The 17,102-nt window shown below is 39.9% G+C and overlaps 1 protein-coding gene across 2 annotated transcripts in view; it reads left to right on the forward strand.

Moving 5' to 3' along the window:
- ADCY8 (adenylate cyclase 8) overlaps positions 1-17,102 on the forward strand; it is a 387,812-nt gene that overhangs the window by 260,854 nt on the left and 109,856 nt on the right. For both annotated transcript variants that reach the window (XM_072603060.1, XM_072603059.1), the window contains one exon: positions 6,380-6,480. In XM_072603060.1, the coding sequence (XP_072459161.1) occupies positions 6,380-6,480 (101 nt within the window). The remainder of the gene's footprint in view (positions 1-6,379; positions 6,481-17,102) is intronic.

A 17,102-nucleotide genomic window follows, 5' to 3' on the forward strand; every position in this document is an offset into this window, starting at 1 on the left:
TCTATACAGGGTAACAATTGGGCTATTTGTAACCAACATCAATTTTCCCTTTATCTCTGAGTTGAAAATCTGGAAGAGAAAAATGGCTGCTTTCTCCTCATTTTTCTAAAACATTTTTCTAGGTACTTCCAGAACACATAGACAAGAATCATCATACAAGACATTAGTATCTGTTTCCTCACCAGGCACATCCAACTGGTAACCCAGCTAATAAGCAATTCAAGTCTATTTTGTTTAACACATTAGTCAGTCTATACCATGTGCAGGGCCCTACATTATATTCTAGGATGATAGAGGTCAGTACAACAGGAGCTGTTTACTAGAGGCTAACAATCTAATTAAGTTGGAAAAGTAGGGTAAAGCTGGACAGGGATGGATCATGATAGGAAGATGATAGGAAGTTTATGCTTTTTTCAGCAGGTAGTCAGGGTAATACACCAAAAGTCTTTGAAAACAGGAATGATGTGATAAGAGCAATGCATTAAGGTTACTACTGTGGTAACTTGAATCCACACTTCACCTTAGGTACCAATTTGATGTGTGGATTGGATCCACAGGAACAGACTAAAGCAGGGAAACAAAAATAAAAGCCTAATTGTGATGTGACTGGGCCTAAAATAAGAATGAGAGAAGTAGTGGAAAATAAGGAGTGGATGCCAAAGACAAGAAACCAGAAGATTTGACAAATTATTGAATGCATGGAGTGGAAAAGGAAGAGTCAAAGATGAGATAAAAGCCTGGGTACCTACAAATGTTGTGATAATGGCAACAGAAATAGAGGCGGAGAAAAAAGGACATCACAATTTTGGGAGCATATTGAGACTGAAGTATCACTACTATATTCACATAGACATATTCAGCAGGTAGTTAGATATATTATCCTGGACTGGGGAAGGATTGGTGATGAAAATACAGATTTCAGAGTCATCTTCTCAGAGTTGTTAATTGAAATAATGGGACTGAATAAGATGACAAAGTGTGAGTGTAGAGCGGGAGGAGAAGAGATCAAAGCATAGAATCTTGGGGATTACCCATCTTTAAGACAAAGGAGGAATAAGAAATTAGGGTTATGGGAGGAGAACTGTGAGGGCTACAGTGCCAGGTACACCAAAACAGGGATAAGAGATGAAAAATATAAGGAATGCTAAACAGTGCAGAGAAGTCAAGGAATGAACCTTGTCAGAAATGAACCATTTTCCTTTATGTGACCAATTTATTCTCTACTATTTCTTATGACATAATACGTAATAGTTTCATTTCTGAAAATATCAACCAATTAAAATTTTCCAAATACTTGTGTTCTATACTTGTGGGCTAAGTACAAATAGAAAACTGAAAATCTCTGTCCCTAAGAGCTTATGTTCTAATAAGGGAGACAACATGAGAATGTATACATGTACATTCATACACATATGTATGTATGTATGTATGTATGTATGTATGTATGTATGATTGGGTACATTATGTATATAATCAATACAAAAATGGATACAAGATAATTTGGAGAGGGAGTGGACTAGCAACTGGATGGATCAAGAAAAGCTTCATATAGAATATGGTGCTTGAACTCAGTCTTGAAGGAAAAATGAATTCCAAGAGGTAGAGATAAGGGGGTGTATCCCAATATGGAGGATAACCAATGCCATGGCAAGGAAAATGGAGAAGAAGGCAGGGAATCTATGCCAAGAAGGGCTAGATATCTTTTGGCATTAAAATAAATAGTATACATAAACTTCCTAAACAGATCCAAATCTCAGAAAAATGAAATCCATCCCTCTGCAAAGACCAATTACCTTCTCAGTCATTTTCACTTCTGAAGCATTTTATGGATTCAAACTATGTCCCCTCTTCCTTTCTTTCTTCTAGTGCAACAGATTTATTTTAATATGTCATATGTCCATTGTATCCAGGTAGGAAGAATAATTCTTTTCTTTGCCTTAACATTATTCTCTATGCAGAAGAGCCAAAAATTTGTAAAGTTTGGAAATGAGTCCTTTTTTTCTTCAAACACTGTTTACTTCTATACTTAGTATCCATCATGATCCAAGATCTATTCTAAATAAGATTTTAACCTAACTTCTCTCAATATCTATTATTTGAGTCAACTCTATCTATGAGATGACTGAGAGATATTAGTAATATAGTGGAAAGGATATTGTCTTGAGATTCAAGAGCCCTAGCTCTAATCTCATCCCAGCAGTGGACTTACTATGTGACCCAAAATCGCTATTCCTCCTCACTGGGTCTCAGTTTCCTCCTCTGTAAAATAAACACTCTAGATAATCTCTAAGATTCTTCCAAATCTAACATTCTAACGCTGTCAGGTAACAACGCTAAAAGAGGACCTGCTCTATTCAGGACTTTGTGCTAAACTCTGTGAAGAAATATACACACACACACACACACACACACACACACACAGAAGAAGACATTCAATTAACTTAAACTCAACAAACATTTCATAAGTGCAAAGATAAGGGAATAAACTAGAGGCAAGAAGTCCAGTAAGTATATTATTACAATAATCTACATGACAAACAGTTGAGGAGCAGAAGAAAATAGTTGTCTCGGTTATGTGACAGGTGTGAAGATATAATGATAAAATAAATTAAGTTCCCTGGTCTCATGAAGCTTACCCTCTAGTAGGAAAGATGAGACTCAAGCACAAATAGCTATAATACAAAATAGGTGATGATAAAAAGCATGTGGGAGGTACTAAAACATTTTTGTGGAAGGTTCAATGAAGAGGTCACTTCTGATGGGGGTAGGGGGAGGGATAAAGGAAGGCTTCCTGAAGGAGTACTGGGAGTCACTTTTGAAGGAAGGGTTGAATTCCAAAAGACAAATTTGACACCCATCTATCCACTCCCACCCTAAACTGTTGAAGAAATGTCCTGTAGTTGAAGAGAATGCATAGCATAAAGATACAGTGACACTGACTGAGGACTCAAGACATACAAAGACATCAGTCAGACCAGGAGGATAAAGTCAGATTTGTTCTCTCATGATTAGGGCATAAATAAGTATAAATGTGAGTACCAACATTCAGAGCAATGAAAGGAAAATTAACCAATAATGACCAAAGAGCAGGATTAGATCATGACAGCTCAATGTAATGTCAACAATATTGTGTTTAAAGGCAGAGGACCTGAGATAAGATCCTGGCTTACAATGTGTAGCTTCAGCAAAGTGACTTTCTCTCCCTGGGTCTCTATAAAATGAGGCAATTAGAGTGAATGATCTCCCAAGATTCCCCTGTGGCCCTTGGGCCTGTTGACCAATTCAGCAACATTAAGTAACTTTTACATGTAAGGAAAAATTCAGATAGCTAGGTGTAGTAAACCATACAGTCAGATGGCTTGAGTTCCAATCCAACCTCAAGGACTTAATAGCTGTGTGACCCTGAGTGAGCCACTTAACCTCTATCTGCCTCCATATCCTCATCTCTAAAATTGAAGTAATAATAGCCCCTCTCCCAGTGTTGTTATGAGGATAAAATAAAATACATATTTTTAAATGCTTTGTAAACCTTAAAGTGCCTGTATAAATGCTAGATATTACTGTTATCTCTGATAGCTCTGATAGAAAATATTTTTGTTTCTGTATCTAAAAAAGGACTTTGTCTTAAAAAATTATCTTTTAACTGTTCTCATGGCACTCCTTGGAGACAGTCACATATTGTCTTCCTTCCAGAATCATAATGGTGTCTAGACTCACCAACCCATTTGAAAAGAAAGAAGAAAGAATCTAGTTAACAAAATGGTTATTAGAATTGATCCAAAACTTTTGTCCTCCAAGATAATACTCATTTTATAAAATTTAAGGGTTTTCGTTTGTTCTGTCCTCCCTGAAATACTGTATTAGCATCCTTCTTTGCACATGATACTTTTACAATGTTAAGTGAATCAGCAGATTTATTCCACCAATATTTGAGCACTCTACATGCAAGCCACTGAGAAAGATGCAAATATAAGTAATATGTGGTCACTACTCTTAAGGAAATATAGAACACTAGAAAAAAGATGTACAGAAATTAGTGTAGCACATATTAGAATATGGAAGGTACTATAGTGTAAAGAGGTCTGGATTCTGAGTCAGAGGAGCTGATTCAAATCCTGTCTCAATGTTTGCTAGTGTGTGGCATGACTGTGCTAATCAATCTCTGAGCCTCAATTTCCTCATCTGTAAGATGCTGTTGATTTTAATGCTTATAATTCCTATCTCATGCTATTGTTTTGAGGAAAGGATTTTGCAAGCCTTTAAGTTCTCTATTGGCAGAGAATGTTGTTGCACTATGGACAGAGAGCTGGCCTGAGAGTCAGGAAAACCCATCTCTGACATTCTGGGCAAGTCTCATCTCTCAACATTCCAGGCAATCTTCGTAAGACTATAAGTTACATAACAATTGCTGATTTGCATTGGTGAAGGGAGTTTTCTCACCAGAAGCTCCTTACATTGATGAAACCATGAGGCCAAATACACATAAAAGTACTGTGTAAATAAATGTGAACTATTATAAGACTGTAAGGTGCTAGGAGTTCAGTTGAGGGGGAGATTATTTTTCATCTGGGGATATCAGGGAAGTTTCATGGAAGTTTAAATGGAGACAAAGTGGGTTCTACTTAACACCATTAATAGGACATGAAATTTATGTTGTTTTTTTCCAGGAGGCAGCATGATGCTGTGGAAGGAACACTGGATTTGGAGTCAAAGGACCTGAGTTCAAATCCTGACTCTACCACTTACTACCTGTGTGACCTTGGGCAAATAACTTAAACTTTCTGAACCTTAGTTTTCTTATCTGTCAAATAAGAGGGTTGGTCTGGATAGCTTCTGAGGTCTTTTCAACTTTAGAGCTATGATTCTATGAGTAAAGCTTGCTCACACTGATCAATCCAGCTGTGCCTGCCTGTTCCCTCTTTGCATAGCTTGTTGCAATAAGGGGACTAATCTGTAGCCATCATAGAAGACAGTGCAACTAACATTGCAAGAGAATGAGGCTAACTTTCCTACACAATGATTGAGCCCATGACATATAGATACCAACTAAGGTGTCCCATTATGTTCTATGTTCCCAGGAAAGTTGGAAGTTTTTTCTCTCTTATTCCAAAGAAGAAGTTGTAAGTTTGTAAGTTAAATATTTTCTAATGAATATTTTGGTTTTTGCAAATCTGAGCCTTCCTGATGCATTGAGTAATTTCCTTATAAATCATAATTCCTTGGAATCACATAAATTGTGCCGGATCTGTTCCTGCCCTCATTTTTGGAGCCAAGGGTTGTACCTAGACTTAATTAATGCAAAATTGTTTAGAAGCCTTTAGGGTTAGACAATAAAATTGCAGAATACCAAAATGAAGTCATTGCCATCCTCATGGGGCTCAACAAGCAGATGAAAAGGAATACATCATACATAGTACTGTATCTTTTCCATCTTTTTATCTATAAAATAAAGAGGTTGCTCTAGAGCAGAGGTGCCAAATTCAAAGCCAATAGGCCCCAAACCCTACCCAAACAAATTAAACTATAACTGGGAAATGTTTAATAAAACAAATAAAAATACAATACAACCTAGATAATGTTAATTTATGGTTTTCTTAGTCAATATATGGCCTGTAGGGATCCATTTCTATTTGAATTTGACACATCACTACTTTAGACAACTGCTAAAGTTTTTGGAAGCTCTAATCCTCTATGGTTCAATTCAGAAATCTTACAAATATGTTAGAATAATACCAGGCTAAAAAAATTAAAAAAAAAACCCTACCCTAACTCTGTTACTAAATTCTATGCTAACTTGAACAAGGCAGTCTACTTATCTGGATGTCAGTTTGTTTCTAGAAAATGGAGAGACTGAACTCAATGATTTTAAGTTCCCATCCAGTTCTAAAATTCTAGGTCTGAGTCTCTGAACTTTCCATCCACACACATATAAACAGGAACCATTCATGATCCTTGAATGACTTTCAGTTTACTCATGAAAAAGCTTGTGTATTTTCTTTGCTGTGTATGTGGGTGACATGATTTTGTTTGTTTGTTTTTTTTTAAAAAAAAAAAAAGCAATCACTTCAGAAAAAGGAGGAAAAATAATATGATCAGGGAAAAAAGTATGCTCCTTCCTCTTTCCTCCTCTTAGTAAGAAAGTAAGTTAGGTTAGCTTTGGGGTTGTGATTGGGTGTGGTTGGGATAATGTCCCAGGCCTCTGTTCTAGAGGGATCCTTTGCAAAGTTCCCTTTCTTATAAGAATCCTCTTTTAATTTTTCTAAAAATGATGAATCAATGGACTCATCTTGATTGTTTCCCTGAAACTTTGGGCAAGCTTTATTCTTCCCCAGGCAAACTCTGAGCTGCTGAGTAACTCATTCTTCTCTTTTCATTGCAGTATTCTCAAATGAGGGATGAAGTATTCAAATCAAACTTGGTCTGTGCATTTATCGTACTCCTCTTTATCACCGCAATCCAAAGTTTGCTTCCTTCTTCAAGGTAAATACAGTGAGGCTAAATTGTGATGAGAAATGTCATTCAAGCAACTTAAAGATACTTAGCAGGTTGTTTTGCCAGTTTTCTCTTGTTTCCAGGGGATTTGAATTCAGAATAATTGGGTCTAGAATTCATTCTGTTTGGCACCCACTATCAGAGTCTGTTCTAATTATATTAACTTGCATTCTTATTTTGTTACCCAGCCATTGCAAATCTTTCTCCCCTTCTCAGAAAATGAAGAAAAAAATAGCATTTGAAATCTTGTGGCACATTATTTAAAACTGCATTAGACAAAACAGACAGTATCAGTGCTGCATCACCAACTGGTTTCCTCATTATCTCCGAGAACATGATGTGGCCTGTCATGTTGTATAACATAATGTCTTCTTCAGGCAGGTTGGTTTCTGTATTTCATGTTGAGGTGTTCATGGGCTGAACAGAAGAAACAATGGCTTAACATGAAGATACCCAATGGAACAGGCCAGCACACAAGTCTGAATGGTTTGCCAATCCATAAAAATGTCCTCATCAGGTTCCCTTCCTCCCTGGCAGTACATGTCCAACCTATAGGGCAGAGAACTGTGTATGGGACAAAAATGGGAATCACAATGGCACATCATTATTCATTATTATTCCATGGGATATAAGAGGGAATCCAAATATGCCTTTGATGCTGGTGATCTGACTTGGCTTCCCAGAAAGATCCAGCAACTAACTGGGTGTGTTTATGATGTGTTAAGGAGGGGCATAGGAGATAGAAAGCTGTCCTCAGACTCATAAAGCCAGGCTTCCCACCTTATCTGTGACGTATGTTGTCTATGTGACCCTGGGGAAGTCCCTTAATGTTTCAGGGCCTCTAGCCAAAAGGCCACACTTGAAGGCCTAAAGGGTCACATGTTGCCTTGAGGCCACAGGTTTCCCACCCCTGCATCAGAAAAACTGCTGTTCTTCGTTGGCAAAGAAACTATCTCACTTCAATGATGAACTCACAGGTGTGCCTCTTCTCCATACACCCTCCCCCCCCCCAAAAAAAAAACAAAACAAAACGTGGACAAGTTATTGAATGAGTGATTGTGTTCATCCTTCATTGCTGAAGAAGACCATGCCATCAGGGAAATGATGACATGATTTGCATTTGACTGTGTTTTGAGTGAGGGAGGGCTGTGCAGGTCACCAGCCTCACTTCTCCTCCAGAGCCATCTGCATCCAGTGACCAGATATTCCTCAGGATGACTGAAGGTGACCCAGGATGTAGTGGGAGGCCTTGGGATCTTTAGGCCAAGGTCTTTGCAGGTACTCATTTAGGAGAATGAGTGAAGTAAATTGAGAAAAACAGAGGTTAAATGTCTTGCCCCAGAGTCACACAGCTAGCATGCATGCACACTAATTAAGGGAATTGTTGCAGGGAGGAGAGGGTAGGGAGCATTTATTTTAAGTCAGTCTGCATATTTAAGACAATTAACTTGGATTTGAAGAAGCCTTGGCATGGGAGGCCAAAAGTAGATAGCCTGCAGGATCTGCAGGGAGTGGGAGAAGTGGCAAGACAAGAGTGGGCTCTAAAAGTAGATGTTCCATGCTTGGGAACCTCCTCAGAGAAATTCCTTATCAGCCCTGAGTATTTTGCTTCTAATAAAGTGGTTCTAGTAGTTTAAGAACATTGGTGAACAGCCCCCTACTCGATTTGTACAAGTAGCTGAGTCCATAGAACTAGGACTGGAAGTGATCTCAGAGGCCACACAGCCTAACGTCCTCATTTGACAGGTAAGGAAACTGAGGTGGAGGAAGATGTGGTGACTTAACCAAAGTCATATATATAAGTATCAGAGGTGATACTTAAACATAGGGGCTCAAAATCCAGAGAGAATTATCTATTCGTTATACCATGTTGTCAATCTAGATCATAGTCACAAACCAACAGGGTTATCTTTCACCACACATAGGCATTATCTACATTTTTATAATTATGCAAATTTTATAATTTACATAATTTGTAATTAGGCCTTTTCTTCCCATAGGAGAAGAGGGGAAGTCTTGGAGAATGAGCTTGAGAGTAGTAAAGATTACATGTGCCCATCTAATAAGTTACATAAATGCATGATTCCTCTTAGTTTATCCAATAGCAACAGTCTTTGAGAAACTAGATGTGTGAACTTATGGCTATCAACAAAGCTAAAGCATGGTGTTCAAACTGAGAAATCCATTCTGGATTTAGTGCTCTTTAAATTTGATGCCCTTGATTAGAATGGACTTTATCTGATTTTATTTCCTACTTGATCATTGTAACTTTTTTAAAGCCTAAAATTCAAGTCATATTCCAAAGTGTGAACTGATGAAAAACATACTTTTCTATCCTATAAGAAAACTGAGACAAACAACAGTCCCCTTCTGCTTCTGCATGGCTGGTCCTAAGATGGGCAAGGCAAGCATCATCTCTACTGACTGAGTGATCATAGTGGGCAAGGCAAGGGCCATCCCTCCTAAGTGGTCATAAGATGGGCCACTCCTCAGGTTGGGCAGGAGAAGTGCAGAGGCTCAAAAAGGGGGGGGGGCTTTCCATATCACGTTAGGACACCCCACTTATGCTGGGTTTGGTCATCAACATTCTCGTGGTTAGACAAGTGAACTTTATAACTAGTAGTTCACAGCTCTGGGGCCTAATATACAGAACTTATAATCACAACCCCTATAGAATCATATCAGACTGATTAATACTGATTGGAATATAATAGGGGCCTAATTAATGATCTATAAGACATGTTGCTAGGGAGAAAAACATAGAGGAAATAGAAAGAAAATAATTCCAGTCATCAAGGTAGTTGTATTCTACTGGATGCAACACACACACACACACTCAATTTGAGGAGGAAGTGAGGAAAGACCATGAAAGGCTTCCCATAGGAGGGAAGCAGCAACTGAACTAGTCACATTGAGACTTAGAAAAGATGTCAACAACTATCTCGTCTGGACAGAAAGACAGACAGACAGAGAGACTGAGAGAGGTGGAGAGAGACCAAGAGAGACAGAGAAAGAGGGAAGGAAGGAAGGAAGGAAGGAAGGAAGGAAGGAAGGAAGGAAGGAAGGAAGGAAGGAAGGAAGGAAGGAATCTTGAGTATAAAAGGCTGTCACTGGACAATAGATCCTCCAAATTCTGCTTAAAGACCTCCAAGATCGAGAAGTCCACTATTGCTTGAGGGAGCTCATTCCTTTTCTATATACCTCTAATTAAAAGGAAGTGTCTCCTGACATCAAGCCTCATTTCCTTCTCGTTACTTCCAGTTTTACCCTCTAGGACCAAATAAAGTAAGTAATCCCACCTTCAGATGAAGCCCTCTCAAATATGTGAAAACATTTATCATGTTTCAGTCTACCTGGTCTTCTTTCATTCACACTAGACAAAGCTTTTCACCTGAGAGATATTTACCACCTTGATTACCCCCTCTGGACGCTGACCATTTTGTCAATATCTTTCTTAAATCTCAGTGGCAAGAAACTTAACACAATATTCTAATTGAGGTCTAAAAAAAGGCAGAACACAGTAGGGGTATCACCTGCCTATACCTAGAAGCTATGCCAAATCACTCACCCTCTTTGGATCTCAGACCCTTGATCTGTAACTTAAAGAGTTGACCCAAATGACTTCTAAAGTACCTTTTAACTCTAGAACTGTGGTGCTCTGTTCCTATAAATATCACTAATCATGGCTAGCAATCATTTCTGCTAATTCTTTCAGTACCATCAGGGCCAGGGGTCTTGACTTCAACAAGAGAAACAGGTTGCTGTCTTATCAAAGGCATCAAACTCACCACCACAGCCCAACTCCTAGTGCAGCCATCCAGATTAAAATGTAATTGGGAAATATTTAACACGATAAATAAAAATACAATATAATACAGGTAATGTTAATTTGTGATTTTCTATGTCAGTAAAGAAACGTGCAGGGATATGTCTCTGAATCTGGCACAACTGCTATCCTGTTAGCTCCTTACTTCTCCAACTCCATTTGTCATTTTTTCCCCATCATCTCCAGTGCAAAGGACATTCTTTTTTTTTCTTTTTAATATAATTTATTTATTTTTCAGTTCTTAACATTCACTTCCACAAGAATTTCATTTCAAAATTTTTTCCCCATCTCTCCCCACCTCCCACCCCAGGACAACTCCACTCCTTCCTCCAGTCTGTCCTCCCTTCTATTACCCACCCTTCTTCCATCCCCCTTCCCCTTTGCCTGTAGGGTAAAATAGATTTCTATATTCCATTGTTTGTATAGCTTAATTTCCAGTTGCATGCTAAAACAATTCTTAACATTCATTCTTAAAGTTTTGAGTTCCATATCCTCTCCCTCCCTCCCTCCCTACCCTCATTGAGAAAACAAGAAATTCAATATAGGTCATACATGTGGAATAATACAAAGCATTTCCATAATATTTATTTTGTAAAAGACTAACCACATTTCCCTCTGTCCTATCCTGCCCTTCATTCATTCCATTCTCTCCCTTGACCTGTCCTCCCACAATAGTGTTTGTTTTTGATTATCCCTTTCCCCAATTTGCTGTCCCTTCTATTATCTTCCCTCTCCTATCCCCTTCCCCCTTGCCTTCCTGAAGGGTAAAATAGATTTCCATATCCAACTGAGTGTGTGTTATTCCCTCCTTAAGCCAGATACCAGGAGAGTAAGGCTCAATTTTTCATCTCCCACTGTAGAAGCTCTTTCTTCCCTCTTGTACGTGCGATGATTTGCTACATTCTACCTCTCCATTTCTCTTACTCCTAGTACATTCTATTGAACAGTAAATTATTTTTCCTTAGGTATCCTCCCTTCATATTTAGCTCACCCTGTGCCCTCTGTTTATGTGTGTGTGAGGATATATACATATACATATATATATAAATATGTGTGTACATATATGCACACATACATATATCCACACATATATAGATATATATACACATATACATATACATACCTACACATATATAATATCCACATACATAGCTATCCATACACACCTACCTATATATATATATTCCCTCTAGCTACTCTAATATTGAAAAAAGGTCTCATGAGTTACAAATAACATCTTTCCATGTAGGAATGTAAACAGTTCAACTTTAATGAGTTCAGGCTTCTCTTTCCTGTTTACCTTTTCATGTTTCTCCTGATTCTTGTCTTTGAAAGTCAAATTTTCTATTCAGCTCTGGTCTTTTCAATAAGAATGCTTGGAAGTCCTCTATTTCGTTGAAATTCCATTTTTTTCCCCTGAAGTATTATACCCAGTGTTGCTGGGTTAGTAATTCTTGATTTTAATCCTATGTCCTTTGACCTCTAGACTATCATATTGTAAACCATTCAGTCCCTTAGTGTAGAAGGTGCTAAATCCTTTGTTATCCTGATTGTATTTCCATAATATTTGAATTGTTTCTTTCCAGTTGCTTCTAATATTTTCTCCTTGACCTAGGAAGTCTGAAATTTGGCTACAATATTCCTAGGAGTTTTCCTTTGGGGATGTCTTTCAGGAGGTAATTGGTGAATTCCTCTTTTTTTGATCATGGTTTTCAGGTAGACTAATAATTTTTAAATGATCTCTCCTGGATCTGTTTTCCAGGTCAGTTATTTTTCCAGTGAGATATTTCACATTGACTTCTATTTTTTCATCCTTCTGGTTTTGTTTTATAATTTCTTTTTTTTGGGGGGGGGGGCCCTACTATAGTTTTTTTTTTATTTATTTAACTTTTAACATTTATTTTCACAAAATTTTGGGTTACAAATTTACTCCCCTTTTATCCCCTCCCCCCCCAAACCCAAGCATTCTATTTGCCCCTGTGACCAATCTGCTCTCTCCTCTATCCTCTCTCCCTGTCCATGTCTCCGTCTTCTCTTTTGTCCTGTAGGGCCAGATAGCTTTCTTGACCCCTTAACCTGTATTTCTTGTTACCCAGTGGTAAGAACATTACATTTGGTCCTAACACTTTGAGTTCCAACTTCTTTAGCTCCCTCCCTCTCCACCCCTTCCCCTTGGAAGACAAGCAATTCAATATAGGCCAAATCTGTTTAGTTTTGCAAATGATTTCCATACTAGTTGTGTTGTATAGGACTAACTATATTTCCCTCCATCCTATCCTGTCCCCCATTACTTCTCTTTTCTTATGGTCCTTTCCCTCCCCATGAGTGTCGACCTCGGATTGCATTCTCCTCCCCATGCCCTCCCCTCCATCCTACCCCCCACCCTGCTTGTGCCCCTGTCCCCCACTCTCCTGTATTATGAGATAGGTTTTCCTATCAAAATGAGTGTGCATTATATTCTTTCCTTTAGTGGAATGTGATGAGAGTAGACCTCATGTTTTTCTCTTGCCTCCCCTCTTTATCCCACCACTAATAAGTCTTTTGCTTGCCTCTTTTATGAGAGATAATTTGCCCCATATAACTTCTCCCTTTCTCCTCCCAATATTTCTCTCTCACTGCTTGATTTCATTTTTTTTTTAAGATATGATCCCATCCTCTTCAATTCACTCTGTGCACTGTCTCTATGTATGTGTGCGTGTGTGCATGTGTGTGTGTGTGTGTACTCCCACCCAGTACCCAGATACTGAAATGTTGCAAGAGTTACAAATATTGTCTTTCCATGTAGGAATGTAAACAGTTCAACTTTAGTAAGTCCCTTATGACTTCTCTTTGCTGTTCACCTTTTCATGGTTCTCTTCATTCTTGTGTTAGAAAGTCAAATTTTCTTTCTAGCTCTGGTCTTTTCATCAGGAAAATTTGAAAATCCTCTATTTCATTGAAAGACCATTTTTTCTCCTGAAGTATTATACTCAGTTTTGCTGGGTAGGTGATTCTTGGTTTTAGTCCTAGTTCCTTTGACTTCTGGAATATCCTATTCCATTCCCTTCGATCCCTTAATGTAGAGGGAGCTAGATCTTGTGTTATCCTGATTGTATTTCCACAATACTTGAATTGTTTCTTTCTAGCTGCTTGCAATATTTTCTCTTTCACCTGGGAATTCTGTAATTTGGCCACAATGCTCCTAGGAGTTTCTCTTTTTGGATCTCTTTCATGCGGTGTTCTGCGGATTCCTTGAATATTTATTTTGCCTTCTGGTTCTAGAATCTCAAGGCAGTTTTCCTTGATAATTTCATGGAAGATGATGTCTAGGCTCTTCTTTTGATCATGGTTTTCAGGTAGTCCCAGAATTTTTACATTGTCTCTCCTGATTCTATTTTCCAGGTCAGTTGTTTTTCCAATAAGATATTTCACATTATCTTCCATTTTTCGAATCTGCACGCTATGTTCTGTGATATCTGTCTTTCTCATAAAGTCCTTAGCGTCCATCTATACCATTCCAGTTTTGAAAGATCTATTTTCTTCAGTGAGCTTTTGAATCTCCTTTTCCATTTGGTTAATTCTGCTTTTGAAAGCATTCTTCTCCTCATTGGCCCCTTGCACCTCCCTTGCCAACTGAGTTAGGCTAGTTCTCAAGGTGCCAATTTCTTCAAGATTTTTTTGGTTCTCCTTTACAGGGAGCTGATCTGCTTTTCATGCTTCTCCCTCATCCCTCTCATTTCTCTTCCCAGTCTTTCCTCCACCTCTCTAACTTGATTTTCAAAATTCCTCTTGAGCTCTTCCATGGCCTGAGCCCATTGGGTGGGCTGGGACGGGACACAGAATCCTCGATTTCTGTGTCCTTGCCTGATGGCAAGCATTGTACCTCCCCATCAGAAAGGAAGGGAGGAAGTGTCTTTTCTCCGAGAAAGTACCCTTCAATAGTTTTATTTCTTTTCCCTTTTCTTGGCATTCTCCCCAGCCAGTGGCTTGACCTTTGAATATTCTCCTCACACCCACCTCGCCTCCTGGTCCTCCCAGCCAGCGTTTGGGAACTGAGATTCAAATGCTGCTTCCCGCCTTAGGATTTTTGGCGAGGGCAGGGCTGCTATTCAGTGTGAGAATTAAGTTCAGGTGGTCAGGGGCAGGGCTGCCTCTCTGGCTCAGTTCCCTCTGGGGGTTTATGCACAGACCTTCCACAATGGATCCAGGCTCCCGCCCATTTGGGGAGCCCCTGTCTGCAGCCGCCTCTCAGCTTCTATCTCCTGGGGGGGCCCGAGCCATGGGGGCACCCCACTCCCCTCTCGACCCACCAAAGACACTCTCTCACCTCCCCCCGTCAGTCACCTGTTGGTGGGGGGGCTTGTGCCGCTGCTGGAGATCCCGTCTCTGGAGCCTTCTCGGATCTGTACCTCTTGGAGCCGCGGCCGCCACCGCCGCCACAGGTCCAGGCTGGGCTCCACGTCTGTAGCGCGACGGACCTTTTGCAAGAGGTTTGCAGGTCCCTCTGTGGGTGGAGAGACCCGCGTGGCCGCTGGAGATCCCGTCCCCGTAGCCCGCTCGGATCTTTTCCTCATGTTGTCTCTGCCGCGGCAGGGCTGCCCTCTGCTCCCCGTCCCAGCGCCCAGTCCATGGCGCGAAGGACCCCCCGCGAGAGGTTTGGAGGTCTCTCTGGAACAGAAATCTCCCTCGCTCCAATATTCCGTGGTCTCTGGGTGCAGAATTCGCCCTGGGTTGGTCCCCTCTAGCCGTTCTGTGGTTTGTGGGTTCGGAGCTGTGTGTATGTGCATCTTTCTACTTCGCCATCTTGGCTCCGCCCCTCTGTTTTATAATTTCTTGGTTTCTCATAAAGTCATTAGCTTCCGTCTGCTCCATTCTAATTTTTAAAGAACTACTTTCTTCAGTGAGCTTTTGAACCTCCTTTTCCATTTGTCCAATTCTACTTTTTAAAGCATTCTTCTCCTCATTGGCTTTTTGGACCTCTTTTGCCATTTGGATTTCTCTCTTCTTAAAGGTGTTATTTTCTTCAGTAATTTTTTGGGTCTCCTTTAGCAAGCTATTGACTCACTTTTCAAGATTTTCTTGCATTGCTCTCATTTCTCTTCCTAATTTTTCCTCCACCTCTCTTGCTTGATTTTCAAAATCCTTTTTGAGCTCTTCCATGGCCTGAGACCATTGCATATTTTTTTTGAAGGTTTTGGATGTAGAAACCTTCACTTTGATGTCTTCCTCTGATGATAAGTTTTGTTATTCCTCATTTGAAAGGATGGAAAAAAATACCTTTTCACCAAGAAAGTAACCTTCTATAGTCTTATTTTTTTCCCTTTTGTGGACATTTTCTCAGCCAGTTACTTGTGTTTTGAGTTCTTTGTCAAATGGAGGGTATACTCTAGGGACTGCAAGTTCTTAGTTCCTCCAAGGTGTCACATCCTGTCCTGGCCTACGTTCTGGTCTATGAGCAAACCCAAGCACTCTTTTCTGCCCAGGATCTGTGAGTAGGATTCTCTCTTCACAGCTACCACCAACTCCACCACACCAGCACTCCTCACCCCAGGACTGTCACTCAGGCTGAGACCCAGATCAACTGCTCGATTCTCCCAGGGTCTTTTGGCTGAGGACTCCAAAATTGGACACTGCTGCCCTGGGGCCAAGACTGGGGCCAGACCACACTCCCCTCTCACCCAGATGAAAGAACTTTCTTACTGACCTTTGAAGCAGTCCTTGGCATTTGTGGTTTGAGAAATCTGGAAACTGCAGTTGCTACCCGTGATTCCATAGTCTGAAGCCTGCTCCAGTCCTGTCTATTCAGTGCCCTGTGGCCAAGGCTTTGCTGTGCTCCTCTGTTCCAAACCCAGTGCCATAGACCTTTCCTGTTGGCCTTCCAGGCTGTCTTGGGCTGGAAATCTCTTTCACTCTGTCATTGTGTGATTTCTGCTGCCTTAGAATTTGCTTAGAGTCATTTTTTACAGGCATTTTATGGGCTATGTGGGGAGAGCTTCTACAGGCCCATCCTTCTAGTACTCTATCTTGGCTCCTCCCCTGCAAAGGACATGCTTGGCAGAAAAACAAACACAAAAGAAGAGTCAAGAATCTCTGCCTCCTTTGTCATCAGTTATCATTGCCCCCTCTGTTCCCAAACACTGCTCCTGTTCCTTCTTTGATTCTCCTTTTTTTCTTGACATAGCTTTAAGAAAAAAAAAAAGAACCCTTTTTTGTAGTTTTGAGCTTCCCTTGTCTGTGCTTACCAAAGTGTTTGTCACATAGTAGGTTCTTAATAAATATTTTGATTGACAGCTCAGTCCACTTTTGAGTGGTAATGTTCCTAACAATAGTTTTACAGACCTGTGTCATGCTCTTATGGTAATCCTGTTCATTTTTTTATGGTCTGTGCATCCATATCAGACACTTCAAACAAATCCCATTCCCCTGTCCAGTCCCATTTGGATTGTTTACCTTTGTATCTTCAAAATTCTTGATAATATCCTAAACCTCCTGGGCTGATTTCCACTGCAGCATTTTATTCCATGGGAACTCACCTGCCTTTCTTCTGAACCCTTTGAAATTGAGTCTAGCTTTCGTGTTATACTATTTTCCCATTTCATCTCCTCTTTTATCACAAATTCTAGGAATTCATTGGGTTCCTATCACTTCTTCTCCAGGAATTGTTCTCCTTCTTAAGTGAGAATCAAATACAGAATAGAATTTTCCCTTATGGTTCCTCCACCTTTTGAAGGACAAATTATTGCAAAGTGAATTTCAGAAACTAACAGCTTCCATTTTCCATCAGCAGCTCTGCTTGATTTTGACT

Source organism: Notamacropus eugenii, chromosome 4, assembly GCF_028372415.1.
Source record: "Notamacropus eugenii isolate mMacEug1 chromosome 4, mMacEug1.pri_v2, whole genome shotgun sequence".
In the NCBI taxonomy this organism is placed as follows: Eukaryota; Metazoa; Chordata; class Mammalia; order Diprotodontia; family Macropodidae; genus Notamacropus; species Notamacropus eugenii.